This window comes from Gobius niger (assembly GCF_951799975.1).
Source record: "Gobius niger genome assembly, chromosome: 7".
Lineage (NCBI taxonomy): Eukaryota > Metazoa > Chordata > Actinopteri > Gobiiformes > Gobiidae > Gobius > Gobius niger.
This window is the reverse complement of record NC_136858.1, coordinates 27,544,907-27,557,783: the sequence shown is the minus strand read 5'-3', so window position 1 is coordinate 27,557,783 and position 12,877 is coordinate 27,544,907. Positions and strand designations below refer to the sequence as shown.

General features: G+C 38.5%; 2 protein-coding genes across 2 annotated transcripts; both read right to left on the bottom strand.

Annotated features, from left to right (window-relative positions):
* Window positions 1-625: 625 nt before the first annotated feature.
* Window positions 626-8,393, bottom strand: eif2ak2 (eukaryotic translation initiation factor 2-alpha kinase 2). The gene is made up of 19 exons (XM_079559760.1): window positions 8,179-8,393; window positions 7,652-7,778; window positions 7,407-7,576; window positions 7,212-7,335; window positions 7,052-7,116; window positions 6,826-6,975; window positions 6,623-6,755; window positions 6,475-6,533; window positions 6,301-6,400; window positions 6,194-6,225; window positions 6,065-6,104; window positions 5,909-5,985; window positions 5,712-5,831; window positions 5,500-5,628; window positions 3,049-3,265; window positions 1,742-1,882; window positions 1,546-1,650; window positions 1,049-1,111; window positions 626-835 (listed from the first exon to the last, which is right to left on the bottom strand). The coding sequence occupies exons 1-19, from the start codon at window positions 8,283-8,285 to the stop codon at window positions 710-712; spliced, it is 2,085 nt and encodes a 694-aa protein (XP_079415886.1). The 5' UTR covers window positions 8,286-8,393; the 3' UTR covers window positions 626-709.
* A 414-nt stretch (window positions 8,394-8,807) lies between these two features.
* Window positions 8,808-12,832, bottom strand: gpatch11 (G patch domain containing 11). The gene is made up of 8 exons (XM_079560157.1): window positions 12,701-12,832; window positions 12,341-12,582; window positions 12,240-12,281; window positions 10,299-10,419; window positions 10,127-10,217; window positions 9,906-10,031; window positions 9,409-9,490; window positions 8,808-9,072 (listed from the first exon to the last, which is right to left on the bottom strand). Exons 1-8 carry the CDS (start codon window positions 12,748-12,750, stop codon window positions 9,017-9,019), a joined length of 810 nt encoding a protein of 269 aa, XP_079416283.1. The 5' UTR covers window positions 12,751-12,832; the 3' UTR covers window positions 8,808-9,016.
* Window positions 12,833-12,877: the final 45 nt, after the last annotated feature.

The window sequence follows — 12,877 nt, the reverse complement described above, 5'->3', positions numbered from 1 at the left end:
CTACCTGAGTCAACCTCATAACAATGAATGGAATACCAACAAGTATTAGGTCAATGGATGTACACAGACAACTTCAATATTATTTAAACATACTTACAAACTCATTTCTAGTCAATGCAGTCTTTTAATTAGCTAATATTCAGCTAAATTAAACATGATTGCATACTTTTATATCATCAAAACCTTTCATTTTAAAAAAAACATACATTATATGTTTTCCAAATACAGTATAATCTTTGTCTAAAATGTTACATAACTATATGTACCAAAGCTATTTCTGTAGATGTCACTGATGGAGGAAATTAGCAAATTTGTCTGTTCTGTCTCTTGTGTACCAGTGTTGTTTGATTGATTTTCTTTCCTTTTCTTTTTTAAACCATGCCTGAACAGTAGGGGTGGGACAGGTGGGACAGGTGCGTGAGCGTGTAGTATCTATGTGTGGTGTTGTCTTATTGTATTTTTGTTTCCTTGAACTGTCCATGCAAACGTATTGTGCATAACTGCCCGTGTTAAAGACCCATTATCACAAAGGGTGAGGAGGGAAAAAACATTAAAAATAAAACCTGTGCTGCATATGGAAATGATCTGTAACCTCATAAGATGCACAACCCCCCCCCCCAAATAAAAAGTGATTCATAATTTTTCCTAAAGCAGCCGATAAACACATTAAAGTTTAAAAGGTTTAGCTTTACAATGCAGAGTAATGGAATCAAACAGTGCGCATGCTTTTAATGGTCGTCAGTAACTGGTCACACTTCTCCAGCTTCAGCTTCACTTCACTGGCTTCAGGTCGATGTTGCGGCTGATCCGACAGCACAGACTTTATTATCTCGCCCTGTGTGGACAAAAAAAACAAAAAACAATTGGCCTGGTTCAGCAGAGATCCTGTCATGACGTCAAATCAAAAATAAGTTTTAAATGAGGATTAAAAAACGATGATATTTATTCATATGATTATACTAATTACCAATTATAATATTGACCGATTACAGTAAAAACAAATGTTACAAAAAAATCGAGCAAGATGAATTAAAAACTGGAACTGAACCTCTGGTGGAAAATAACGTGTAAAGTCATCTGGAAGTTTCCGGTCTCTAAGATCACTCCAAATCTGGATTTAACACAGAAACATAACACAATGTTAGACTTATAGGTTAAAAAAAATCTAATAAATATGGCTGGGACGATCCACTTTTGTCACGATCCGATCCGAATCACGATACTCAGGGCCCGATCCGATACGTATTACGATACAGTAAGTAATTATGATTTGTAATATGTTAACCTTAAAATGTATAAAGAATGTGTCTAAAGTTTATAAACCCAATGCCATTTGACAGTTATTGAAGTGTTATGATCCAAAAGTGAATTAACACAAAATGTAACAAAGTGCTGTTGCTGCAAAATAAAGGAGTGCAGGATAAAAATGCCTCCAAAAAGTAATGAAAAAGTATCGATAAGTATCGCACAAATTATACAAATCCGATCCGATGTTTTGTCCCAGCCCTACAAATAAACAATAATTAATTAAGACCATTCACTGACCGCTTGTCGTTCATGTCCAGTTACAAGGTTCCAAAGAAGTTCAAAGTATATGAGCCCAAAAGCAAAAATATCCACTTTCCGGTCATAGAGTGTTTTCCTGTTTCTCTGTAATTTTCCACAAACACATGTCAGCTCTTTTAAATAATGGATTTCTACTTAATTGGTTTTAAATAGAGCAGAAAAAAACAACTCTTACCTGCTCAGGAGCCATATAAGAAGGAGTCCCTTTATAAACAGTTCTTTCAATAAGATTTTCTTCATTATTGCTCTCATCAGTGACCAGGCCAAAGTCTCCAATCTTCACCATATCATCACATCCGAACAAGATATTTGCAGGCTAAACATTAAAGTGAAGCAAAAATAACATTACAATATTAGAATTTTTGACATGAACACTCTTTTTTGTACCCCAGCATTGATATTTTAGGTTTTACAATTTAGAGTAAGATCTATGCTTAGAACGCCTTTTTTCAGCTCACGCACCATTAAAGGGATATTTCAGGATTTCTGACATAGGGCCTCATTTCCTAGTTATCCAGAGTGTTGCTGATTTCTTGAGATATTTTTTTTTGTAATTTATGCAGTTCTTATATTTGAAGAGTTTTGTGGTGCTAGGCTAGTGCAAGGCTAGCGCATTTCTTTGGTATCAGCTAGCCTGCATTAAAAACAGTCTGACACACAGTGCACCTGAGGTAAATCACTTAAAACGCCAAACGAATCATATAAATGTCTGTGTCGATAGAGTAATTTTAACCATTTTGCATTTAAGAGAACTTATATTGGAGCAGCATCAGCTTTGTGGTTGTATAAGCTACGCAGCGGCAAGGTCAGTTATATTCCATAAAACATTCTAATGACACAGACATTTATAAGGCTAGTCTGGCGTTATAAGTGATTTGCCTCAGGTGCACTGTGGGTCAGACTGTTTTTAATGCAGGCTAGCTGATACCGTAGACATGCGCTAGCCTTGCACTAGCCTAGCGCCACGTAACTCTTCAAATATAAGAACTCAGCAACACTCTGGATAACTCGGAAATGAGGCCCTATGTCAGAAATCCTGAAATATCCCTTTAACCTCTGCTGTAGTCCCTGAGCGGGCTGATGTAAACATTTTTGGTTTACATCACAAAGTATATATAAAAACTCATCAACATTACCCAACTTCCCATTATAATATCAACACGTATACATTATAATGTAAACATCTCCAGTCCGATTCAGACTCCACTGCAGACACTGTCCCCAACGCACATTCACAGACATCAGTTTGTATAAGCAGACGATTTTTCACCTGGTGCGAGGTGTAAAACTGCTTTCATAATGGTGCTATGTATTTGTTGACTTGCTGCAAAAAGGAACAAGCAGACGTTTTCCACATCAAGCCTCTTTTTCTATTCAGAAATGAATACAGTTCTACTTTGGTTCAAATCTGGAACAATGTTTACACTTTGGCCACAAGATGTCACCCAAACCCCACCATTCCCTGAAACACAGAGGCCTCACCTTCAGATCTCTATGAATGAGTGATTTGGAGTGAATGTACTCCACTCCTGTGATCAACTGATGGGCGATCTTCAGACTCTCCTCTCGTCTCTGTGGATTTCGTCGGGATTTCTTTACATTCTGAGTGTTTTTCTCATCAATCCAAACTCGAAGGGTTTTAGTGTCGCACAACTCCATCTCAATGTACAGGAACTTTTCTGGTGCATTACCGGTAGATCTGGGAAGGCAAAATGGTTGGATTTAATGTTATACAATGTTTGCACCACAGGAACGTTTAGCCATTTGAGTAGCTGTATTTCCCACTTCATTATGAATAAGCAGATTTCACCGAGCGCAAAGCATGCTGGTCCCGGTTAAAGGTCTGGCCTACCCAGATCGTATCCCAAACTGTTAACATGACCGAGTGTGACACAGATGTTTCATATTTTGAGCGTTGAAAATCGATGTTTTAAGAGAATTATGTAAGAAACGGGGACAGAGTGTTACTGGGAAGAGAAAGAAAGAACTTGTGGTTGCTGTATTAAGTTAACCTGGCTAACGCCAGGCTGCTGTGTGCGCTCGAATTATTTCGAACTGCACAACAGCCTGGGGACCATGGCCGAAATCTCCGGTGGATTTGGGAACCAATCACAGAGCGAGGAGGGACGGCAAGACGATGACGCGCTATTCGATATATGGAAGCTTGTAGTTTATTTACGGATAATTAAAAAAAAGTTTATTTACGGATCCAACGTGACAGCAGCAGACACGATGGTATTTTTTGATCAAGCTTTAGACCTTGTTCTAAATAATTTAGCTCAAAAGTTTACAGTGGGTACGTCATACGTCATCTCATACGATGATACGATTGGCTGTGGCTACGTGCAGACGCATGAGACTTTTTTTTTTTTTTTTTTCCGTATCGCCCAATAAACGAGTATGGACGATCGTAAACCACACCTCTCCTACGAGAAAATGCATTGGTGGTCCCCAGACTAAATATCACTTGTGATTTTAGTCTGGTGTTAGCCAGGCTAGTATTAAGTAAATAGACGTATCGGGTACAAATAGCATTACTAGTTATATGTCAAACTTACTAATTTAATCCATTTGTCACGAAATGTGATGAGTACGTGTGGTGGCTCCATATACAACGCTGTGAGGTTCCTTTATTGCACTCGTGAATAGAGCAAAACTCTTCCCTAGACTGATTAAGCCCACATGGACAGTCACACTAATAGTCACTAAATAGCCGGTTGTTCTACTATGATAGTCTGGTTTTAATGGGCTTTGTTGACACTGTGGGTAGGTGTGAACTTTGACCGGAACATTACCGCGCATGCGCACTGACAATGCTGATGTGGCTTATTTTGCACGTTGAAAAGTGTGATCTTAGAGCTTTTGGGCAGCAGTGTTAATTTCGTCGACTAAAATATTTAGTCTTAGTTTTAGACAAAGTTTTATTTTTGACGACTAAAATTGGACTAAAACTAAATTAAAAGTTTTTCATGTGACTAAAACTATGACTGAAATGTCCAGATATTTTAGTCGACTAAAACAAGACTAAATAAAAATGAAAAGGAGAGACTAAAATCATTTAAACTTCTGTTGACAGCCTGAAAGAGCCTCATAGCATGTAAATTCACTGTCAAAGGAACAGCTCTGAGCTTTGTTCATGTGGGAGCAGAAACATGAAGGAGAGGAACATGATTAAATATGATTGTAATAAATAATATAAATGCAAAGTCGACTAAATTTGTTTCAGATTTAGTCGACTACATTTACTTGCAATTTTAGCCGACTAAAACTAGACTAACATTTAAAGGGACTATACGTGTATTATTATGTATTCTCCTCCCCCTATATGTTCCAGCCATGTCCTAATGTGTAGAATGAGCTCAGACCTGTTCACCACAACTGCCTCTAAAATCCTGCACTGTCGCTCAAAAAGGTGTTAATTCGGGTCCGAATTGCCGTCATGCTCGAGCTTAATATAGAAGCTGCAGTTACGCGGAAGACCTGAGGTGGCAGTAGTGAGTAAAAAAATACCAACTTGCATATGGTCCCTTTTAAGATATTTTTTTGACTAAATCTCAACTAAAATTTCATTTAATTTTCGTCAAAAGACTAAGACTAAATTAAAATATGCTGTCAAAATTAACACTGTTGGGCAGCATACTAAGGTTTGTTATGCTGAGGAGAGTTGTCACGCTGACATCACACATTGGCACGGTCCTGATATCATTTATTTCCAAGCTGTGAAATGTGCTCACCCGAAACCAAACCTCAGCATGGTTTGTTGAGAAAACAACTAATATCATCAACACTCACACATCCCACATTTTATGAATTGTCCAAAACTAAGCCCTGGTCAATGTAAAGTCCACAGACAACCCCCATCAAGGGAAAGACGAGGCAGGATTATAAAAGGAGCATTACATTGTCCAAATGAGAAGTGATGCTCAGACTTACTGGGAGGAGCTGTAGCTGTCAGTAGAGGAGTCACATTGGTATTGCGTATCCTCCATCCAACACGTGTAGTACCGCACAATATTAACATGGCATAGGTCTGACAGTGCCCTCACCTCACGGAGAGCTTTCCTACAAATATTCACAAAACAGTCTCAGTATTTTCCACTATTCATGGAACATGTTTTCCACTCATAAGCAAACGCTGAACTTACTCTTTGCAGCGAATGATCTTTATGGCATAATCTTTTTCAAGGAATTTTTTTCTTGCCTTGTAGACTCTTCCAAAGGCTCCTTTGCCGAGTTTCTTAATAGAGTCATATTCTTTCAAAAATCTACAAAGAAAGGTTGTCAAGCTACACTTACAAAAGAAAAAAAAGAAATCTAAGAAACATGTTTTTTTTTTTTCTACCTTGAGTTGACTGGTTGCACTGGGCTTTTCTCAACCGGAATAACATCATTCTTAATTACTAAATTGGGTATTATATCCTATTGAACAAAATTACATGTTTGTTAAAAATACATTTGTATAAATAATAAATTGGTTTTAACTGTGTAACTCGTGTACCTCTTCACTTTTAAAGGCATTAGGAAATATTGCTGCAATCCTAGAGCGCCAAAGTAAACGACAAGTGGGTTAAATAAAAACTTAAAATAACAGGCAGCCATTACAGTCTATCAGTAAAAAAGAGCTCACTTTATTTTGGGCTTCACTTCAGGACTTTGAGCCTATGGACAAAAAATATTGATAAACACTATGAAGAAATGTGATGTGCTTTGTGAAATCTAAAATAGTTTTGTAACCTGATGTTTCGGAGACCTGACAGCATCAGAAAACACTATTGATTCACTTCTAGACACTGGTTGGACTCGACCATTTGAGTTGGCGTCTCGAGCTGCAATGCTAAAAAAAATAATCATAAGATAAAATGAGCACTTAATTATTCAAGCTGTCATGACTGTGTTAGTTTGACCAACTTTGAGAGGAGTGGTGTGTTGAGACGAGCAGGTGAATCTTCAGAAGATCGGATGGACACCTGAAAGAAATCATGTAATTAGAGAAACTCACAAATGTTTTAGTCTTTTCTTTTGGTATTAACATTAATTTAAAAAAGATACACAGTACCTTACTGTCCCAGTCAGACTGTTCCTGCAAAGTGGACCAGGCCAGTTGTGCTGCTTTCTGCTTGGCTTCTTTAATGTTCTTTCCTTCAGCCAAAGGATAGTCCTTGTTATTAATAACCACCTTATAGAAAAATCTGAAAATGACAGCAAAACATGTTATTACATTGAAATCTTATCAAAAATCACAGCCATTTTGAGACTGACTGAGGGTCATGGGCTGGCCCAGTCCTTTTCTCAGAGACATAATCGAGGAGGAGACTTTTCTTCTGGCAGTAATGATTGAGAATCCCGATGAAATTAGTGTCAGCAAATCCCTCGTCTTCAGTTGTGATGCTCACACGGTGCGTGCCTGTACTGTAAAACGAGAGACAAAGTCAGACAGACTGTATTATAAGCGAGGATACTGTGTATCACAGCTCTTTAGACTCACATAATTTCCGAAACGCTTTGACTGACATCTTCCTTTGGTTGATTATCCGGTATGCCATCACCACTCTTATACAGAGAAGAAGTGTCATTTAAGACCAAACTGGACAAGTAAACTTGACTTGTTTCCTTTTCGGTATCTGCATGAATAACAGAATACACACCAATGTTGCTTTGCTGCCACACAATTCATGATATACAAGCTTGGCTGCTTCTTCCTTGGCTTCTCTCCTTGTTATCCCATAGGCTGGTGGGTATTCCTTATCACCTACTACATACTTACAGCACCTACAGAAGCAACAATATTATCCAACAGGTGTCAAAAATCTCCCAAATTATGTATCAAGCCGGCTTCTTACTGCGTTGTAATAACAGCTGGTCCAATTGTTGTCGACTCCACTGCCCTTATACAAACCCTGTTTTTCTGACCGTATTCATTTAACCAGCAGATATAGTTACACTGGGTGATGCTTGTGGGCTGCACCGGTGAAGGAGGAACACTGGATGGTGCAGCTTCTTTTTGCTGAGACTGGGAAAGAAAAGAGCAAATCAAAATGATGTAAAATATAATGCACTATGAAGGAAACAACTGTTTAATATTCACTGGTTCAGGAGCGGAGTCGAGTAAACCTTCCAGGGCATTTTTAGCCGCAATTTGTTTGGCCTCCTTCTTGTTCTTCCCCACACCGTTGGCATAGGGTTTGCCGTTCAAAACAGCCCTCTGAGTAAATCTAGGACAAAGATTGTTATACAGACATTACAAAAGGATATAAGAACCTCTATAAGTGTCATTCGAAAGAGCTGGATTAAAACTTGGCATCTAAACACCCAATTGTAGAACATGCTGTTTCTATTAGTTGAACCAAACCACCTGATTTCATAGACTTTCAGCTAACTCACAGTCTGAATTGATAATTAAGATATGATCATGAGAGGATTCTGGATGGCCTTGTAATTCAAATGTGAATATATATACACATGACGAAGTGAGTAATAGCTCCAGACAATTGGCCTGAACTGTAAAGCCTATTCAACATGACAGCACCCAGTTCAAAGTGCAGCCTGGACTTCGTCACATCATGGAAACGGAAAGTGGGAAAGTGTACAATGCTGAATATCGAAATCACTCACGTCTTGATGTGATCGGGCCCCGCAGAGCAAACGTCTTCATACTTGAGCTCCCAGCGCTTCCTCTGCGCGAGTTCATTTAATTTTGCGACGTAGTTTGCCGTGTCCATGATTAACTACACGACTTTCATAATATTAACATGAACTACAATAAATCGAAACAAGCGACAAAAGCATACACCCATTCATTCGTTAAGAGTCAGCAGCTCATTTCCCCTTACTTTCGATTCTGCTTTTAGTATTGAGTTTCGATTTCAGAAAGTCACGCTGCTGACGTCATGACGCTCTTCAGGCGCACACCTCATTTCAATAACAAACTTGTCGCTTTTATTTAAAAAAAAAGGTCTATCAGCTAATGCAGTTGTTAATATATCCACAAGCCTTGAATCTGAGCCGATAATATATTTTATTTACATACTTTATTAATTTGCCTGTGTTGGGTTCCGTGTTCCTTCCATGGCGCACAGCCTTGTGGGAAATGTAGTCATTTAAAAGCTCGTGAAATGAACGACGGAATGACTTAACACTTTTTGCATTATTGTTGACGACAATAATTAAATACATGTTCAGCAGCTTTCAGTGTGTACATTATTTATTAATTATTTAATTTATATAAACAAAACAAACAATAATTCGTCTGGGACTGAGTACTTTATTAAAGGTGTGGGAGGGAAAAAAGTACATTATTACATTACATACAATCACACTATTTTAATGGTAACTTGGGGAGGTACAAAAAACAAAAACCTTGAATTATAAATAACATATTTTGAGTAAAAAACCCTGCCTCGGTGAGATCAGCGTTCCACAATGTCACACTCACTACATTTCTTTTCTCCTTTTATTCATGGTCTGCTGCTGTATCTCCTGGACAGTTTGAGCATAGGTCCTCTTCGTCTGTGGAGAAGAACGTGTTAAAGGATAAATGGCCAAATAACAACAAATTCAACAGAGATTGGAGCTACAGGAATATGCTATTGCATCTTTAACAACATCTTTGGTCGCTGTGCATGACTGAGCGCACGCACAAAGACCAGACAAGTACGCATCAACTCAGCTAAGCTCAGGTAAGAACATACTGTATCTCAGTATGGAAAAATGGTGGCCTGTTCCTTTAAAGAATGTATTTTCAATTGATATGCAAAATTATGGTTATGGGATTAGTCAAGAAAATTCACTTCTCGAAATCATCACACTGACGCTTGTTGAGCTCTGTGTACTGTGTGTTCTCACCATTGTAGGTCGTTCCACACCAAAGGCAGAAAAAGTGTCTCCCTCTTAAATATGACGTCAAAATGTGAAGTTTATCATATGACTGCAACAGAATCACACAGAAATTAAAGGTTATCTAAAAAAGATGGGCTTAAGGCATTATACAGCATGCTTTTAAAAGCTCTGATAATAGACCCTTTCGCTGCTTACATCAGTGACATCAGCTGGAGGCAGGAAGTGATCAAGAGAAATAAGATTAAACTAAAACTAGCGATTATAAGTGTAAAACTACAACTAAAACAAATGGTCCTGTTGTGGCTTAAGGTGCGAGAACAAGAGGAATGGCATTTGAGACAATAAAATAAGGTTTATCTGATATTTCCAATAACAGACATTTGTTTATCGTTACTATGACAACAGCTACAGATGTGAATCTAGCTTCTTGCCTCCAGCTAAGCCCGGAATGTTTACAAAAGGGTCTATAAAGCAATCCACATAATACATAATATAATACTAACAGTTAATTCAACAGCCTCATCCTCATCTTCGTCCTTAGGATCATCATCATCTTCCTCTTCCTTTTCTTCATCTTCCTCTGCATTCGTTTTTGGCCAGTACCAGTCTTCTCTGGGTGCAGTGATGCTCTGATATCAACCAACAGAAAATGTGAGGGATTTTATAATAAAAAACAATGTTAATTTGCTGAATTGGCCTATTGTTACAAAGACTTTCTCAGAACCTTTTGGCTGTCGAGCTGCTCACAGGAACGCTGACTTCTTCTGAGATCAGCTTCAATCTTGCGCTCCTCTCTTTCAGTCCTTACCCTCGACCTTAACAGTACAATTAAGGCAAAGCACTCAACGTTACTTCATATTTACGGAAGCTGCAAAAGTGTTTTGTGCCTTCTCTACCTGAAATCTTCCAATGATTTCGCCTCATTCTGTTGTTTGGCTCGAACTTTTTGCCGGTAATGTTCCAGTTCTTCTTCAGCTTTTCTTTTCTTCTGCTCCTCCATCCCAATGCCACCTCTGTCTAATTCAATGAAGTGGATATATGTACTAGGGACTCATTACACTGCGTTCCAAATTATTATGCAAATGACATTTTTCTAAGATTTTCTAAATTGTCAACTCAAATGAGAGTCAGCATAATTTTTAAGTCTTTAACTGGTAGAGGATCATTTAAATGTGGTGGAAAAAAATTCCTAGTGATAACAGTATTTTTTTCAAAAATAAATATAGTAAAAACCTCAAAATCCACTGTTCCAAGTTATTATGCAACTCATCGTTTCAATACATTTTAAAGCTTGTAATTAACTGAAAATGGTCATTTGTTGTATTTGTAGCATTAGGAGGTCATATTTACTAAAATCAAAAGCTATTTCAATCAAAAAAATATTAACAGGTCAAGTTATATTTTACCAAAGGAGCCCTTCTGTGTTAGCAGCTTCAACATTCTTAAATCCATTAAACTTGTGAGTTTTTGGACAGTTTCTGCTTGGATTTCTTTGCAGGATGTTAGAATAGCCTCCCAGAGCTGCTGTTTGGATGAAAACTGCCTCCCACCCTCATAGAAGTGTTTTTTGTTGAGGCTCCAAAGGTTCTCAATAGGGTTGAGGTCAGGGGAGGAGGGGGTCCACATCATGAGTTTCTCTCCTTTTATGCCCATAGCAGCCAGTGATGCAGAGGTATTCTTTGCAGTATGACATGGTGCGTTGTCATGCATGAAGAGGATTTTGTTCGGGAAAGCGCGGCTCTTCATTTTGTAGCATAGAAGACAGTGGTCAGTCAGAAACTCCACATATTTTTCAAAGGTCATTTTCACACCTTCAGGGAGCCTAAAAGGGCCTAATGGGGCCGACCAGCTCTCTCACCATGATTCTGGCCCAAAACATGACTCCGCCACCTCTTTACTGACGTCACAGCCTTGTTGGGACATTGTGGTCATTCACCAACCATCCACTACTCCATTGAGTTAACCATCCAGGGCTACACGGTGCTCATCAGTGAACAAGACTGTTTGAAAATGAGTCTTCATGTATTTCTGAGCCACTGCAGCCGTTTCTGTTCATCAGCATTCAATTAACAGTTTAGGGGAGGCCCGGATAGAAGGTTTATGCACAACTGCAGCCTCTGGAGGGTCCTACACCTTGATGTTTGGGGGACTCCAGAGGCACCAGCAGCTTCAAATACCTGTATGCTGCTTTGTAGCATCTGTTCTCATAATCTGATGTGTTTGTCTGGCAGAAACCGTCCATGTTGTGCCTTTATCGGCACAAAACGGAGTGTGCTCTGAATCATCCACAGATCTCTTATCTGTATGATGATTAAGCTTAATCTTTCATGAAATATCAAAGGTTTTCATACCTAGACCAAGGCATTCAACTCGAACACCCTTTTTCAGTAGTTTTTCCCTTAACTGGTCTTAACCTGACAACTAATCATCCCAGGTCTCTGAGATTTATGTCAGTGATTCATAGAGCCCCAAGACACGACACCATCCATGAGTTTCATTATTATTGCTTTTTTTTTTACCTTTTTGACACAAAAATCCAATTTGCATAATAATTTGGAACGCAGTGTATATAATTTAACATGCATATAGGCAGCCAAATTCACTGTCTGCTTGAGTCTGACCACACAGAGGCACACAGCCTAACTGGTAACTGGCGTTATATAACACAAGGGCATTATAAAAACTCACACCGGTTAATCTTAAAACTATCTTGCATGCACCTACCAAATGTAAATTAGGTCACTACACCGTTTAATATACACATGGTTCTATCTAGCTTTGAGAATGCAGAATGCAAAAAAAAAAGAAAAATGTGTTGTTATGTTTAAATCACTTACCATTTTTTATATTTAAAGGAATGGGGTCAACTCTTCCTGCTCCTAAAGAAATGAGTAAGATTGTTATAACTCAAGTAAAGACAGACAGAAACTGTAAATACTCTGAAATATCTTGCCTCTTTTCCCCAAGCCCTCTCCAGCTTTGTAACCCATTTTCTGTAGAAGTGCAAACCCTTTATTGTCGTTGCTGATGGTGCTCTGTAACGCTGTTTCACGACTTTCTTTCTCCTGCTCTTTGTAGGATTTTTGTCGATTTTTAATATTTGTCTCCTTATGTTGTTCCTCTTTCTTTATGGCTTCTTTAACCCTTCTCACCATGCTGACACCAGGTTTTACGTCCTGACTGAAGAAAGCAAAACACTTTACGCACTCTATCAATATAAAAGTAATGCTGTTTTAGCTCAGCAAATGAGACTGAACAGGAGCATAACTTCAATCCCACGCCAGTTATTATTACTTACAGTTTATTGAGAAATGCATCAGACATGTAATCCTCTTCATCATCAGACATTTTATGCAAGATAGACGAAACAGCGAGGATAAAGATTTATTTGGATTTTTACGATGTCAGAAAATCAGCCCCGCTCTGTTTTGTGCGTCAATCGTAGATTCCGGGAAGCAACGTCAAGCCAGATCAG

Bases quoted from the DNA above. Each gene is read 5' to 3' on its own strand.
- eif2ak2 (XM_079559760.1), bottom strand. From the start codon at position 8,285: ATGGACACGGCAAACTACGTCGCAAAATTAAATGAACTCGCGCAGAGG. The intron at 1,651-1,741 runs GTAAGAGTTGTT...GGAAAATTACAG, and splicing joins CTTATATGGCTCCTGAGCAG to AGAAACAGGAAAACACTCTA. The intron at 1,112-1,545 runs GTCAGTGAATGG...TGTTAAATCCAG, and splicing joins CTGGACATGAACGACAAGCG to ATTTGGAGTGATCTTAGAGA.
- gpatch11 (XM_079560157.1), bottom strand. From the start codon at position 12,750: ATGTCTGATGATGAAGAGGATTACATGTCTGATGCATTTCTCAATAAA. The intron at 12,282-12,340 runs GTATTTACAGTT...TCATTTCTTTAG, and splicing joins AAGAGGCAAGATATTTCAGA to GAGCAGGAAGAGTTGACCCC. The intron at 10,218-10,298 runs GTAGAGAAGGCA...TGTACTGTTAAG, and splicing joins AAATCATTGGAAGATTTCAG to GTCGAGGGTAAGGACTGAAA.